Raw genomic sequence first — 16,035 nt, 5'->3', positions numbered from 1 at the left:
AGTTTTGCGTTCTGATTTGTGTGTGTGTCCCTACAGTAGTGGCAAAGTTGGCTAATGTATTCTGAACCCGCTGTCGACGCCACCACCAACACCACTGAGCCATCACCATACACAGTGGGGGCCTACCTAACCCACCCCACCGCCACACTGCATCGGATCGGCACTCTACCCCTACCGTTATTATGAATATCATTTCGGAGACTTCATTAAAATTCATAGGTACGCCCCCTTCGCGATGCAACTACTGTGCCATAACACTGTAGAGCCTTCTCTATTCCATATGCAGCGTAAATTGAGGGGCCAAATGGACCAGAGAGTGAGGGTTTCTCCCTCGGCGACGATGTTAAGGGGAAATGATGAAGGTAGAGGGGATGGAGTGACAGTCTCCATGCAAAGTGGATTAAACTTGAATCTTCAGTTCCTTCCGTGGGTCTTGCATACACATTTGTTTAAGGTCTGTTAACGAAATGATCTTTCATCCACATAAGTCGACTTATTTCTAATTTATGCTCGTCTTAAAGGAACATTCAGGTAGACAGATTGGATTAACCAATAGGATTTAACGACAGCTCCTCTTGGGAATTCTCATTTTCTTCCTGACTAGTCTTGAAGACGTGGTTCATACGGATTGTAGTTTAAATGAAATAATTGAGGTACTGAGATCAAAAATTGCTTTTGTCATCAATTTTCGGGTATCTGACTTAAGAATGTTCTCATAATAGTATATGAGCGACCCTTCATTGTTTAGCGTAAAAGTGATAGTAGGCTAGTCAGTGCGGGGAACATTGTAGAATTTTTGCGTTAAGTTGGAAAATGGGACTTGTCAAATGACTAGTCTTCATCTAACAAAGTGCTACACGCGCTTCGAGATTCATTATTAAATAAAATTACCCACCCAGCTTCCCAAAATTCTGGGAGTGAGTTGTGGGACAGTGAAGATTACCCATCTGCATAGTGAGTTGCTGAGGTGTCAGCTTGTTTATAAATATATTTTTAGTGCTTTAACGTTTATATAACATAACATAACATAACATAACATAACATAACATAACATAACATAACATAACATAACATAACATAACATAACATAACATAACATAACATAACATAATTACCATTTTAAATGTATTTACTATATTTTTTATGAAAGTCTGTTTTTAGATAAAAAAAAAGGTGGCTACAGATTTCAAACCTATTTTTTTAAATACAGTATTCCGTTTTCTAAAAAAATAAACTCCCTGTGGGATAAATAGATATGGCAAAGTGCAAGGTAAAAATACCAAAAACAAGGGTTTAAAGGAAGTACAATGCAGTTTATGAAGCTTTTCTTGTTTTTCTCAAAATGATTTCTGCATGACTAGTCCCGTTTTTGATCTCAGTGCCTCAAGGGCCACTAATATTCTGTCAACATTACAAACTCCATGATTGAGTATAGCTATCAACAGCACCATTGTTGCTGTTAAATTATGAACGTGCTGTAAAAATGTTGTACTTCTTGCTACAGTGGAAACATTCGTTCGTAAGTTTTAGTTTCTTATTACTATGATGTATCGAAGTACATATGATATTTCTGTGCAGGAATTCTGCATTACCATATGGTGAAAACGGAAAAATTCTCTCCGGCACCGGGATTCGAACCTGGGTTTTCAGTTCTACATGCTGACGTTTTATCCACTAAGCCACACCGGATTCAAATTAATTCTTAATCAGTCGTTAAATTAGGATGGTAAGAAAATCTTAGTAATGCTTTAGTATTTGCATGTTTAGCTTGTGTTTTTATTACTATTTGTTAAACGAGGAGTATCTACTAGAGATTTTTATATTTATTAGTGAACACCTAAGCCTAAAGAGCTGCGTTACCATTTCCTTTTCATGCAACGTAGGAAGAGCTGTTCAGGTAAAATTTTAAATTATTCACTTGAGAAGCTTTACACTACAAAAGTAGGCTATATTCTGGATGTGGAGGCTAATGTCGGTCCTTATGTGACTGATCAGTTTAAAGTATTCTGTCCTGGAAATTGACAGTCGTGAAGATGAAAAAATTATCTTGTGTCATTTTACAAGGTGTAAACTTCCATAATCGTAAGATTCTTTAGCTAATTGTAAAGTAAATATTGAAGCAATTGTTACTGAGTAAATGCTTATAGCGTGAGAGTGTGACTAAGACTTTTGAAAGCCGTGAAAACGCATGTAATGGATGCTTGAGTATAAAACCAACGTCGTCTCTGCAATTGAAGTTAAAAGTCATTACAGTCTGGAGTAGCAAGTTGTTGACGCGGATTAGTCGAGATGTTTAAGAAGGTCTGGACAGCAACAAGATGCCGAACTTTGATAGTGAAGCTTTTCTCTGACATCCCGTTATCATCGAACATTTGATGTACAGTAGTACGAAACTAATATATTGTTCAGGGGAAAATAATCAACGCTTACGAAGAATTTATTATTCAGCGTCGGTCTCTGAGAAGATGCAGTGGTAAGCCGTTGCTTTCTACAGCAGTGGTTGATTTTCTAGAATTACAGTGAAACTTCATGTACAGTATACGTTTTATGGGGTCTGAAGAAAAAGAAAAAGAAAATACATAAAGAAGAAAGCCATGCCGTGCCAAAATTAGAAGATATTTTAGTGTGTTATTTTTCATGTTACCTATATGAACCTGCCACAATATTAAAGTCTTATTAACCATAGTTACATAATAATGGGCACCTCAAATATTTCGTTGTTAGAAAGCTTCCCCCCCCCCCCCGTATACGTTTTTTCCCTGAATAAGCATGAAGGTTTATAAAAATGTTTGTAACATAACTTCAAAGAGGAGATAAAGCATTATTATCCACTAAATACAGGGCGTTAAAAAAGTATCCAATATTTTAGGAAGTGATAGTATACATCAAAACGATAAAATAATGTTTAATAAACTTGGGTCCTACAACATATACTTTCTGAGATCTGAACACTTGTTAATAGGAGATGCTCAGTGTGACGCCCATTCATGACAATGCATTTCTCTGCCCTACAATACAGCAGATACCAGATAATCATACCGTAATTGACATCCCTGGCATGGAATGAAGATAAGTCGCAAGGAATACTGAAAACAAAAGTTTGGTTCCGGATATGAGCGGAGGTTAAGCAGAGATGGCATTGTGAATTTTTGTAATCAGCATGTGTGGGTTGATGAAAATCCTCAAGCAGTTGAAGAAACAAGGCATCAGCACCAATTCTCAATCAACGTATGGGCGGGCATTCTTGGTGATAGATTAATAGAGCCATACATGCTACCATAGAGATTAACTGGGGCTCGTTATCAGGATTTTCTTATTAACATATTACCACTTTATTGGTCGGGAAAGCTCCACACCTTGGCCTGCTCCTTCCCCAAACCTAAATCCCCTAGACTTTTGGTTATGGGGACACATGAAGAAATTGGTCTACGCCACTCCATGCAACAATGTATAGACACTACAGGATCGCGTCTTCAAAGCATGTCAGTACATATAAGAACAACCAGGTCAGTTTCAAAGAGTGCGTGATACCTTATGTATGGACGTCACATTGAGCACCTCCTATGAACAAGTGTTCAGATCTCAGAAAGTATGAGTTGTAGGACCCATGTTTATTAGACATTATTTTCTTGTTTTGATGCATACTAGCACCTCCTAAAATACTGGATACTTTTTTAACATTCTGTATATGCAGAAAATAATGAGATAGTCTATAGCCAAACCTTAAGCAAAAATTTTTTTTTTTTTGTGCGAATTCACTTCTTACACATGAGAAAGCTGCTAGTAAAATATTGTAAGAACTATTGAACAACGACGTAAGTATTCGCCGAAGAAATTAAGATGCCGGCATCTAATAGCATTGGACTCTAAACCTTCAATACACTCTCCTGTAAAATCTCGCCTGCGTGGCTTAGGACTATATCATTCTCACCCCTTCATATATCTGTGTATGTGTCTCCTGGCAAACAAATAAAACATTCTTCAAGCTATTGTAACAGCAAGTCATTTTTATAGTAAGATTATTTTTATTAAGTTGCATAGGAAACTTTCTTTGCATTGTAAGAGTTTCAAAAAGAAATCTTAAACGAACTTAAGTCGTGAATAAAAACAACTCACTGGGGCAAAAGAGCCTAACCGCTGTACTCTGCGGAGTTAACACCGGTTCCCTACGACGAGTTCGCTGCGCATAGGAAAACAACTTTTCTAGGATCTTCAGATCAACCCGAGTATAGTTTTTCAGCAATTTTGTTTTCACTAACTGAAACAACCCTGGATGCTGCGTTTTTCAGGTACAGTCTTCAGTCCCACAAATCTCCCGGTATTTAAAAACCTAGCGTCTTCTTCTTCGCGTCTTCTTTGCTTGTAAACAAGAGCAAAATGCCTGCAATATTATTTTTTCCCCATTCATAATGTTCTCTAGGAGTGCAGTATCTGCATTTTCTGCCTTCCACTTGCTGTTCTGGGAACTCTCATTTAGTCTCAGTGAATGTTCTCATAGGTCTGATGGAACAAGTTAGATGCTATTCTGCAGGAGACTGGGCAATTTGTGTATTGGAGGATTTGTGTGTCCTTCTTTGCTATATTCGCGGTGGTGCCGCAGTGTGAGGCAATCCACTGAAAGACAATGGTTTTGTTGTAGATGTGAAGTAATCCTAATATTCCCTGCATTCTTCTATGTTTCTTGAAACTATGTAAAGATTGAGCTTCGTTACGGCCTGGATAACAGCTTTAGAATCGAATAGTATAATACATTGATTGAAATATGAGTGCATTTATTATTAAAATTCTAGATTTATGTTGGAACTTTTGTAATGATAATGATAATTTATTCCTCTTTCTTTAGTTCGTGTATAATATTGTTGCATAAAAATACATATCATTGTAATAATTATATCTTTCATTAACTAAAAAGTGCACTTTTCTGCATTAATATATTGTGGAGAAGTGGATGATAATTCGTGCAATATAAGTTTGTAGTTTCAGTATATATGGGCACCGGAGAAAGAGATTAAGGAATTTTAATGTAGACTACATTCTAATTTATAAGATTCTTATAGAAACACGTAAGCTGGAATTGTCTTCTTTTAAAACATTGGAGAGAAAAAGAACATTAATATGTTGTATTTTGGAATGTTTTCTTTATTCTTGACTTTACATCATTGAACCAGAAATCCCCATCTATGAGCCATGCGCCAGCACTGTAGTTCTTTTTGCCGCCTTAGGCATTGCCCTTAAATACATCATGGGAGACGAACTGCATAGCATCGCATGATGACGACGATTTTCGTAACATTGATATGCTGTCAAAATGCAAAAAATCACATATTTTTTCATAACTATTTTTGAAATCAGTTCCGAAGATAAATTATAGAGAGCAGTGTACAATTTGCAGAAGTCAGAAGAAGGTTTCGCCATTAAAATATCTCTAATTAAAACAAAAACTGTAACATTTCAAGGGAGTGTAACAATCAGAAGTAAAACTTGCATTAACATTACCATAATTGAGCATGTTAATACATTTAATTATTTGGGCTGTACAGCAGAATATCTAGAAGAGAAAAACATGTCCCTAAAGATTTCAAAATTTATTAAAATGACTGGTGTGATAAGTATGCAAACCATCACAGTTCTAACACATACGAGACTTACAAGGGAACCTTCTATCATGGTGAATTGAAAAGGCGGTAATGCCGCATATTTTTGGAAAGAGTAGGCAAAAGTAAGTCAGAAGGTGAAATTTTTCCGTCTGAGCTCCATAGGAACAAAAGTTATGGGACTGTAAATTTAAGAAAACAGTCTGTGGCAAGTGACTCAATGTGCGCACTTAAATGTTAAAATGAAGTTATTTTTTAAGTCACTGCATTGCAAACGAGATATTGCAGCTGTTGTGCCTTTTAAATAATACTGCGTATTATCGCTAGGATGCGATTACCTACTTTTATTACGGGAAGGTAAGTCTTTCTCGAGCTAATTCTGGTGTTACAGCTACTCTTACGTTTCATTTGTGCCATATACAGGATGGATCCGAAAGTTGTGGTTCAGATGGTGGTGCGCGAGTTTGGCACAGTGACGCTAAACTGTCAGTCGTATTCATCCGGATGTTTCATCAGTTGAAGAATGAGTTAAAAGACGAACAGGAGGCCGTGGAAACGTACACGTCGCTCTTATTGATGAAACACTAGATTTGGACGTGGAAGATGGGCAGCAAGATTATGGTGACATAGAAGACGAACTAATGACGAGACGCCAAAAAGACGGCCAGAAAGCGGAGGACGCTGAAGAGACGGAGACATCACGTCGTCGCAAATCAGCACGTCTTCTTACGTCCCTCTCCCAAAAAGAATCAGAACGTAGTCGACGATTACGAGCAGAAATCGCTCCACTATACGAACGATACAGTCAGCGGAAAGAGACGATCCTTCACCTCTGTAAAAAAAAAAAATGATTCCTTCTCATCACACGGAAGATGCTTTACGATTACGATGCAAAAGTGAAGAAGAAGAAGAAGAAGAAGAAGAAGAAACCTGGAATGGCAGATAATAATGCCATGGTTCTGCAACATTTCAAAGAAATGTCAAGTACGAACCCTGTCATACATGACAGAACTATCAGGCTTTTGGGGATACAAGTGAAGGCTCAAATTGATCCTGATGACCGTCTTAACTTCAGAGCTTCTGACTCGTGGGTATGGATATTCAAGCAGCGGAATCGTATCGTTTCTCGTTCTGTGGCGCATAAAGTGAGTAGGAACTTCGCAGCAAAGAGACAGAGGTGAAGCAGAAATCAGACAGCTTCGTGTCGAAGATGAAGCAGTTGTTCATCGATCGTGGCTTCACTCTTCGCTAGATCCTCAACACTGATCAAAGTCGATTTGAAAAAAGAAATTCACTCCGGACGAACCCTGCGTTTCAAAGGAGGGAAGAAATGTTATCCCACAGTAGTATCAGAGGCTGCGACGACGTACGCCAGTCATTTCTTTGGACGGACAAATCTCCTCCCCAATGTATCTTCTGTCAGCCGATTCACAGAAAATGTTCCCTAAAAATAAACTTGCTGGCTCATATAACATCAAATCATATGCTTCTGATTCAGCGAATATGCGGAAGGCAGATATGAAGGATATGCTTTCGCAAGTATTTTCGCCCAGAATTTCTTCATTGCATGAAGATCGATATCCATCATGTTTGCAATTCAGATGCACAACAACTGAATATCTCGTTTGCAATGCAGTGACTTAAAAAACAACTTCATTTTAACCTTTGAGTATGCACATTGAGTCACTTCCCACAGACTGCCATGTTAAATTTAAAGTCCCATAACTTTTATTCCTATGGAGCTCAGGCGGAAAAATTTCACCTGCTGACTTACTTTTGCCTCCTCTTTCCAAAAATATACGGCATTACCGCCTTTTCAATTCACCATGATAGAAGGTTCCCTTGTTAGGGTGGTATTCATAGACATTTCGCAGCACGCGCTACGAGCGTACTAAGCTAGCCCCGGCTATCCACTGGTTACTAATACAGAATTCAAATCATATCCTATCGCTAACACTGGTTTATGAATACGAAAAACGCTGATAATCCACCGAAAACACGCGCTAAAAATGTCTATGAATACGGCCCTGTCTACAAAATTTTAGTTTGTCTAGTCTAGTTCGATACTCGGGAAGAAACTAAACACAGAATAAATATGGCAAATGCCTGTTATTATTCGGTTGAGAAACTTTTATCATCCAGTCTGCTGTCAAAAAATCTGAAAGTAAGAATTTATAAAACAGTTATATTACCGGTTGTTCTACATGGTTGTGAAACTTGGACTCTCACTTTGAGGGAGGAACATAGGTTAAGGGTGTTTGAGAATAAGGTGCTTAGGAAAATATTTGGGGCTAAGAGGGATGAAGTTACAGGAGAATGGAGAAAGTTACACAGCACAGAACTGCACGCATTGTATTCTTCACCTGACATAATTAGGAACATTAAATCCAGACGTTTGAGATGGGCAGGGCCTGTAGCACGTATGGGCGAATCCAGAAATGCATATAGAGTGTTAGTTGGGAGGCCGGAGGGAAAAAGACCTTTGGGAAGGCCGAGACGTAGATGGGAAGATAATATTAAAATGGATTTGAGGGAGGTGAGATATGATGATAGAGACTGGATTAATCTTGCTCAGGATAGGGACCGATGGCGGGCTTATGTGAGGGCGGCAATGAAGCTCCGGGTTCCTTAAAAGCCAGTAAGTAAGTAAGTAAGTAAGTAAGTAAGTAAGTAAGTCTTAGTTCACGGTAGTGAAGCATTAAAAATAGATAAAGGACGATTAACATCTACTGAAATGCGTTTTGTGAGACTGACAGTAGGATGCGCACTTATACACCATCGAAGAAAGTAGAAGTTTTCCGAGAGAATTGTATTACATAAGTTTTGGATTCGTTAATTTTCATCCCGTTATCATCTGACCATTTAACAGTTGAGCTGATGTCATCTTGAAGAGTATGACAGCTTTACTTTTAAGTATACGAACAATTTTAAGATTATCAGCGAATAATAGACAGTCAAAATTTATTCTTTTGCATATATTATAAATGAAGACTGAAAAAGGCGAGGTCCCAAAGTAGAGCTCTGGGGGGACGCCACATAAAATGTTAAATGGGTCAGAGAAAGCATTCGACAGTCGTACACATGATTATCATATAAATAATTTTCAAACCAGTTTACAAAGTTTGCAGAAAGTTCTATATTTTCTGATTTACGCAATAAAATATTGTGCGAAACTACATCAAATGCTTTACTGAAATCAAAGTATGTAGAATCGGTTTGATCTTCCGTTTCAATTGCTGGTAGAATCTGATTAAAATAAGAGACTGAATTAGTTGTAGTGGATTTAGATTTAGAAAACCCCTTTTGTGCAGAATTTATTTTGTTTTTAACATAAAATGAAATGGTTTCGGAAATTTTCGAGAAATTATTTAAAATTGAGATAGGTATGTAATAGCTTACTTAATTTCTTTTGCCATTTTTAAAGACAGGAATTCTGCAGTGCTAGGGAAAAGTGGCATAAGTCAGTTTCCACAAATTTTTTTTATTAATTTATTGACAACTTACGGAACATCTGCTCGCTTGGGAAAAGAGACATAAGTATTTCTCCCATTAGAATAATTCATACAGAAGAAAATCAAATCGACATAAACCAGTGTGAAGACAGTTTTTTTCTTCTCCTGTAAAATTAACATTTTTTACTTGTGCCACTTTTCCCGAGCACTACAGAATTATTGCTGCTTGTTTTAAAAGTGAAGGAAATATCCCAGTTTTGAGACACAAGTTATATATGTGAACTAATAAAGGTATATGAATTTCAGAACATCGCTTAATTATGGAATTTGGAATACCATCAGTGCCCATTGAATAATAATAATAATAATAATAATAATAATAATAATAATAATAATAATAATAATAACCACGACGACAACACAATAATAATAGTAGTGTTGTTCAATTGCTAATTGCAGCATTGTAGAATGAATCTGGCCTCTGTTTTCGTACAATTTGCATGGTCCTTGTACCAGGGTACTAAAAATACGTGAAATTGAAGAATATGAAGTTACTCGAGCCACTGTTTCACTCGGTGGGAAGCAGTTTGACGAGATTGTCTCAGTACTTAGTCTGGAAACGTAGAACAAACAAATATCTGAAGTGGACTTATTCATGTCGTCAAGAACGTGGGTAGACTGCCGTTACATTCTGCAGTGTGCTTGTTCTGCACTGTTTGTCTTTGTAATTCTTAAAATGATCACGTTGAGGACCGTTCCCATATTTAATGCAGAACCCGTAATTTTTTTAACCTAACTGTAGTGGCATTCTCTTATTTCCCGTTGTATGTTGATACATTATGCTGAAAGAAATTGATATAGTTTTATTTGTAAGCGATTAAAATTCCTCAAAGACATTTCTTGGTAGCTTTATTTTGCAAACAGTAGGCCTATGAATCTGTTTTTATTTCAAATGAAGTTCTTGGCGTGATTATTATAGATTAAATATTTTATTATAATTTCTGTATTTGCAAATTATGTGTTATAATACTTACTTATGGCTTTTAATTAATCCGAAAGTTCATTGCCGCCCTCACATAAGCCCGCCATCGGTCCCTATCCTAAGCAAGAATAATCCAATCTCTACCATTATATCCCACCTCCCTCAAATCCATTGCTTTTAAAAAGGACTACGTTTAGCGTAACATGAACTGTGAACTTCCTACAAGTCAGGAGCCTAGTGATAGAAGCGCCGCGTTGCGGCGGATCCGTGTAAACTTGCTGAGTGCGTACACTATTCCTTCTATTCGTCCTGGTTTCAGTAACACACGTTTTAATTAATCGAACTAGTTTCTTGGGAATATCAAATTCAATAAGAATATTATATAAAAGTTATATCTTAACCGAGTCATATGCGTTTTAGAAATCTGTGAATAACTGATGTACTGTACCCTTATACTCCCATTTTTTCCCCAATATTTGTCGAATACAAAAAATCTGATCAATAGTCGATCTATGCTCTGTACGATAATTAATATTTTTATATAAAGGCAACAATATAAATTAAGGATATTGAAATTTTCTAAAGTATCTCTTGAATTACGAAAATAAATCCTGGTTGTTCATATTCTTCATCTATGATCTCATTAATTTGGTTATCAGAATTTAAATTGTGTGTAAAGATTAGCCTAGATCTTTAATAGATGAAATTTCCAGAATTCAGTAGAGATATTCTATGAAAACTTATGAAACAGCATTTTTAACATTCAATGGAAAAGTATTTAGTACGAATAAAAAGATTATTAATAGTATTACATGCCTTAACTGTTTCTCAATTCATTGAAACATATCTTCAACATAATTATCTAACTTTAGATTTTATTTATTCTTCTATTTCTACAATCAATAAATGTTAATAAATATGAAAAGTAAATAGCGTTTTCACTCGGTACAGAAGAGTATGTAGCCTCATAGCGCATTTGTGGGGGAAGGAGTGGCGACAGAGATGCTTTAATGCTTAGCCACAGTAGCGTATCTATCCCTCGAATGTCTTTGGCTGCTGTTACAGTATCAAAAATCTTTTATAAAAGTTTCTTTGATAAAAGAGCTTTTATAAAATGTAAGTGCATCTTGTTATCTTTGATAAAAGATTTCTATACCTTGAAACAAACATGACGGAACGCAAATATAACTGGACTGTTGCTACACAAGAAATCTGATATCGGAGTGTGAAGGAAATTAAATGTTGTAAATAAATAATTTGTATCATATATTAATGTTATATAATGATAATGATATTATTATTATTATTATTATTATTATTATTATTAATAGTTTATAATAATTTGTATAACTTTTCAAGTCCTCGCATTGTAGCTCTTTCAATAAGTTCTGATGGATACCTCTCTTATCACAGTTTGCAGTCCACGATTTAACCCACAGGCGTTTTTTTTTTTTGTTTGTTTTTTCAGTAAAATGCTTATGTAATAATTGAAGAGAGAGAGAGAGAGAGAGAGAGAGAGTGTGTGTGTCTAATGCCTACCTACTTCACTTTGCAATAATTGAAGTAATTGTAGCTGAACAAGCTTACTGTAATACCACAGTCTAGTATATTCAGTCACGAAGCTCAATACGTAGTAAATATGCACCCACGGATAGTTGTTAGCCACTAGGATCGCTACTATCGCCTCATTACAGACAATGCGAAATAGTACCTGCACAGTTTATTGTTCCTAGTACCCTCAACAACGCAAGCTTCGTGACTGTATATATTAGACTGTGATAATATTCTTCTTCATTCAAGTTGTTATAAACTTAACGCCTAAATTAGTATCAACAAATCATAAACTTAACGCGTAAATATTAGTATCAACAAATCCTCGGAACACGTGTTAACTGTTGTGAAACAAGTGTTAGGTGAGCTTTTGTTTCTAATTTTAGGTTGTCTTTGATAAAATATTTGATAAAAGATTTTATGTAATGTAAAATACTCCAAATCCTGCCTTTTATCAAAGATCTTTGATAAATTATTTGATCAGATTCTTTGTCAAAGGACTTTGATAGTGCAATAGCAGCATTTGAATCTGCTCTCTCAAACTCCTCGTGTGCAGCGGAGAGCGATCCTGCACAAAGAAGACTGGTTGGTCATTACTGGCCTTCCGCTTGATAGGCTGTAGCAGGCCTGCACAAACGGCTCTCATTGAGCGCAGCCGCTCCTTTGGAGCAGGAGAGCCGTCTAACAGCTCGCCGGAAAGATACGTCGAAATGACGTAGGCTTGCTATAGGTAGAGAATAGTTCACGCAGCTATCTGGTGTAGTGTGTAGCTATTTCAGTTTGCCTATCTACGGCTAGATAATGGAAGAAGACGGGAAAGTAATCATCAGGCAAATTCTTTCAATATTGCATGAGAAAATGCTTATTTTTTCACAGCAGCTGAAGTCAATACTTATCTGCCACAAAAGTTTGAAAGAAAGAGGAAAACATAATACAATGCGTCATTACTAGTCTACGCATAGAGATACGATGGTTTTGTTGGTGAAGATCGCAGTGAAAAGGTTCAGGAATTTAAAGTTGCATTATTACATTACGTTAGAATTTGTTAATCTTCAACAATTTAAATTATCTCTCTTCAGGAAAAAGGCCAGCTCATTATTGATAAGTTGAATAAATTACGGGATTTCAGTCGTAAACTTACACTTTTCGTAAGTCAGTTTCGGGAAGGTAATATGGTTCACTTTCCAACGATAGAAACTGCTCGTGATGAATCCATGTTAAACGATTATGTGCAAATATTAATTGAAAATTCAGAATGAATTTAATTCTAGGTTCTAAGATCTTGTCTTAATTGGAAAGAAGTTTAAGGCTATCATAATAAATTTCTTCAACACGAGTTGAAAGAATGGCATACGATTTACAGCTTGAAATTATTGATTTTTAATGTGGCCTAAGAGCTAAAGACCTTCTGAATAATACTACTAGCCTAGTTGAGTTTTACAAGACTAAACCTCAGGAATAATATCCATGATTACAGAAGCTAGCTGTGAAAATGATTGCTATGTTTGGCTCAACATTTATATTTGTGAGCAACTGTTTTCTATTATCAACTTTAATAAAGGCAGACATCGAACATCTGTAACTGATGTTTCATTACGATCAGTAGGCTACTGTTCCTTTCAGCTGACAACAGCATAAAACCCCGTTTTGATATACTGATAAATAAAAATATAACATAATGATATTGTATATTTAAGTAGCTATAGAGTTTCTATGATTTCTGTAAAATAAATATGTGTTTATTAATTAATAATAGTCCAAGATAGTTTTGTAAACACTGAACGGGAATTCATTTCATGAACACTCTCGTTCTAGTACTTACGTTTGTGTACATTTTGTACGAGATCACCCCTTCTTCCAGTCCTCCTCTATACAGAGCGCAGCCAATATCTGCATTCCGCTCTCGAGCTTATACGCTACGTCGGAGGATTTGGAATATTATTCTCCTTACAATCCTTGTCAGTTTGAAACATTTTCTGAGTATGTTTATCGGAATAACAATAGTCTTTCGCTAGATGAATTTGGATTCGTTATGTTTCAGCTACACGGTGAGTGTGGGCGTGGTGGACAAGCTCGCTCTGTACTGCGGTGGTGTGCGAGACCCAATTGACGGCGACCCTCATGCAGCCCAGTTCCTCCTCAGCGGCCTCGAACTTCTTACTACGTTGGCCGGCAGGTAAGTTTTGAAACATTCACATCGCTGGATCGCGATTTAATCGAAATAAAGACGTCGCTTAAATTTGACAAGCTAGTGCCATGATTTTAAAACTTATTCAATTGTCTCACCAAAGGCACAGGGAATCCATTTCCGGCTAATACTGCCATTGTTGTATCCATATAGGCATATTTTCTCCGTGTACTAAATTTATTCTGCTATTTTCTTTGCGCTAGTTCTTAATTGCCACTAGAGCGAGTGAAAATATGAAGAAATAAAATTATTGAATAAGAGAATGTCGAAATGTGAAAAGTGTGAAGTTTTATGTGACAAAATATGAAATAATATGAATTACTTCTTGATAGTTATGATTACTACGAAATTTGGCCTCACTTTTTGATTGTGCGAAATAGAACGATAGTGATGTATTAATTATTTATTCGTTTATTTATTTATTTATTTATTTATTTATTTATTTATTTTGGCAGAGTTAAGGTCATGAGACCTCTCTTCCACACAAAATTGATTTATTTTAGATATGGATGCATCCTATCCTTGCGCTTATCCGTCTGTTTAAAGTTGTTGATGTGTTTTTATTCATATTCAGTATTTGCGAGAAGATTTATGTAGGAGCGATGTATTCTAATATAATAATTTAATAGTTCCATAAGAATTGGTTACAACTAAAGGCACAATTTTTAGTTCCGTATAGTTTAAAGGAGGCAACGCCGTTAAGATGAGTGGAGAGGGTTGGATGACATAAGCCGTCCTTGAGTATAAGTATACACGTAGCGCATGACAACATAGGCCTACTACTACTTGTTTCGGAGTTACAGCACAGACCGCCGAATTATATCCGTGTTAATGGTAGCTCCTTGCACAGCCTAGGGACCAATGGCGGGCTTATGTGAGGGCGGCAATGAACCTGCGTGTTCCTTAAAAGCCATTTGTAAGTAAGTAAGTGAGGTTATTGCTTGGACGTTTAAAGAAGTTGGTGGAGAATGTTGGAAATCCATATTTATGTGCAAAAGAAGACATTATTACATGTGCAGTATGTGAGACAGAAATGAAGGGAAATAAAACAAGATACTTACAACAGCACTGCGATTCCAAGAAGCACATTTATAATGTAAATCTGTTAAAACATAATGAAGATAATGAACAATCTTCAACCCGTTACGGAGTTCCAGGTAAAAAAAAAAATGGCTATTTTCTAAAGATTTGTGTGAAGTGATGTTTCAGTGTAACATTCCATTCGAGAAACTCGATAATGTATATTTTAAAAACTTTTAAAAAGTGTACAAAAAAGAAGATTTCACGAGCAATAACACTTCGTCAAGGGTACATACTTTCGTGTTACGAAAAAGTGCTATGGAACATTAGAAGTACAGTAGCAAATAAAATCTGGGTGTCACTTGACGTAAACACGGATGAACCTGAACGATATGTTGGTAATATTATTTTCGGTATACTGTCGCCAGACAATCCAGGCAAAACATTTTTGCTGATGAGTGAAGAGCTAGATAAAGTAAATCACTTAACGATCTGCAGTATCTTTGAAAGTACATATATGAATATCATTTGGCATGAGGGCATCGTGAGAGAAAATGTATTCTTGCTGGCGTCAGATGCTGCACCATAGACTACATGATGAAAGCAGACAGGTACAAAAATCGCAAATTTTTAAAGATTTGTGTGAAATTCCATTCGAGAAACTCGATAATGTATATTTCAAACATTTTTAAGAAATTGTACAAAAAATGAGAGAAGCAATAATTAAAAGTGACAAATTTGTACAGTTAAAATGTGCAAACACTTGTACAGTACATACCTGTCTCTAAGCGTTGGAGGCATCACGCAGCAGATTCCGTACAAGTTTCAACTTAATTTTTTGTCTTAGTAAATGCATTATGAAAGAGTATCAGTCTAAATGATTTAATAATATTTTTGTCAACGTTAAAATAATTATTTTATTTAGAGAAGTTATTAACGCCTATATTTATATGTGTTATTAAAAAATCTTCTCCTTATCTTTCTATGTGTACAAATTTAGATGCTAAAATAATTCTTATTTAAGTTTGTCATATTTTCATGTATAAGTTCAAATACAATTTCTTTCTTCTTTTTTACTGTATCTTTTGATGTCAACGTCGAGCATGAGCAAAGCGATCGCCTTATGAGTAACGTATTGAGTGGAGTCAGCTAGCTTTTCAAATTATAAGTTGTTGTTGTTATTATTATTAAATATCCGCTCAAGAAAACCCTAATTTACGAAGCGGTATGCTAGGATTTTAGCACAGT

At 36.1% G+C, this 16,035-nt stretch overlaps 1 protein-coding gene across 2 annotated transcripts in view; it reads left to right on the top strand.

Annotated features, from left to right (window-relative positions):
- The window catches only part of ssp3 (short spindle 3), a 383,163-nt gene that overhangs the window by 242,884 nt on the left and 124,244 nt on the right, over positions 1-16,035 (top strand). For both annotated transcript variants that reach the window (XM_069826376.1, XM_069826375.1), the window contains exon 21: positions 13,621-13,755. In XM_069826376.1, coding sequence (XP_069682477.1) covers positions 13,621-13,755 — 135 coding nt within the window. The remainder of the gene's footprint in view (positions 1-13,620; positions 13,756-16,035) is intronic.

This window comes from Periplaneta americana, chromosome 5 (genome assembly GCF_040183065.1).
Source record: "Periplaneta americana isolate PAMFEO1 chromosome 5, P.americana_PAMFEO1_priV1, whole genome shotgun sequence".
NCBI lineage: Eukaryota > Metazoa > Arthropoda > Insecta > Blattodea > Blattidae > Periplaneta > Periplaneta americana.
The sequence above is the reverse complement of the archived record's forward strand: the minus strand, read 5'-3'. Positions and strand labels throughout refer to the sequence as shown.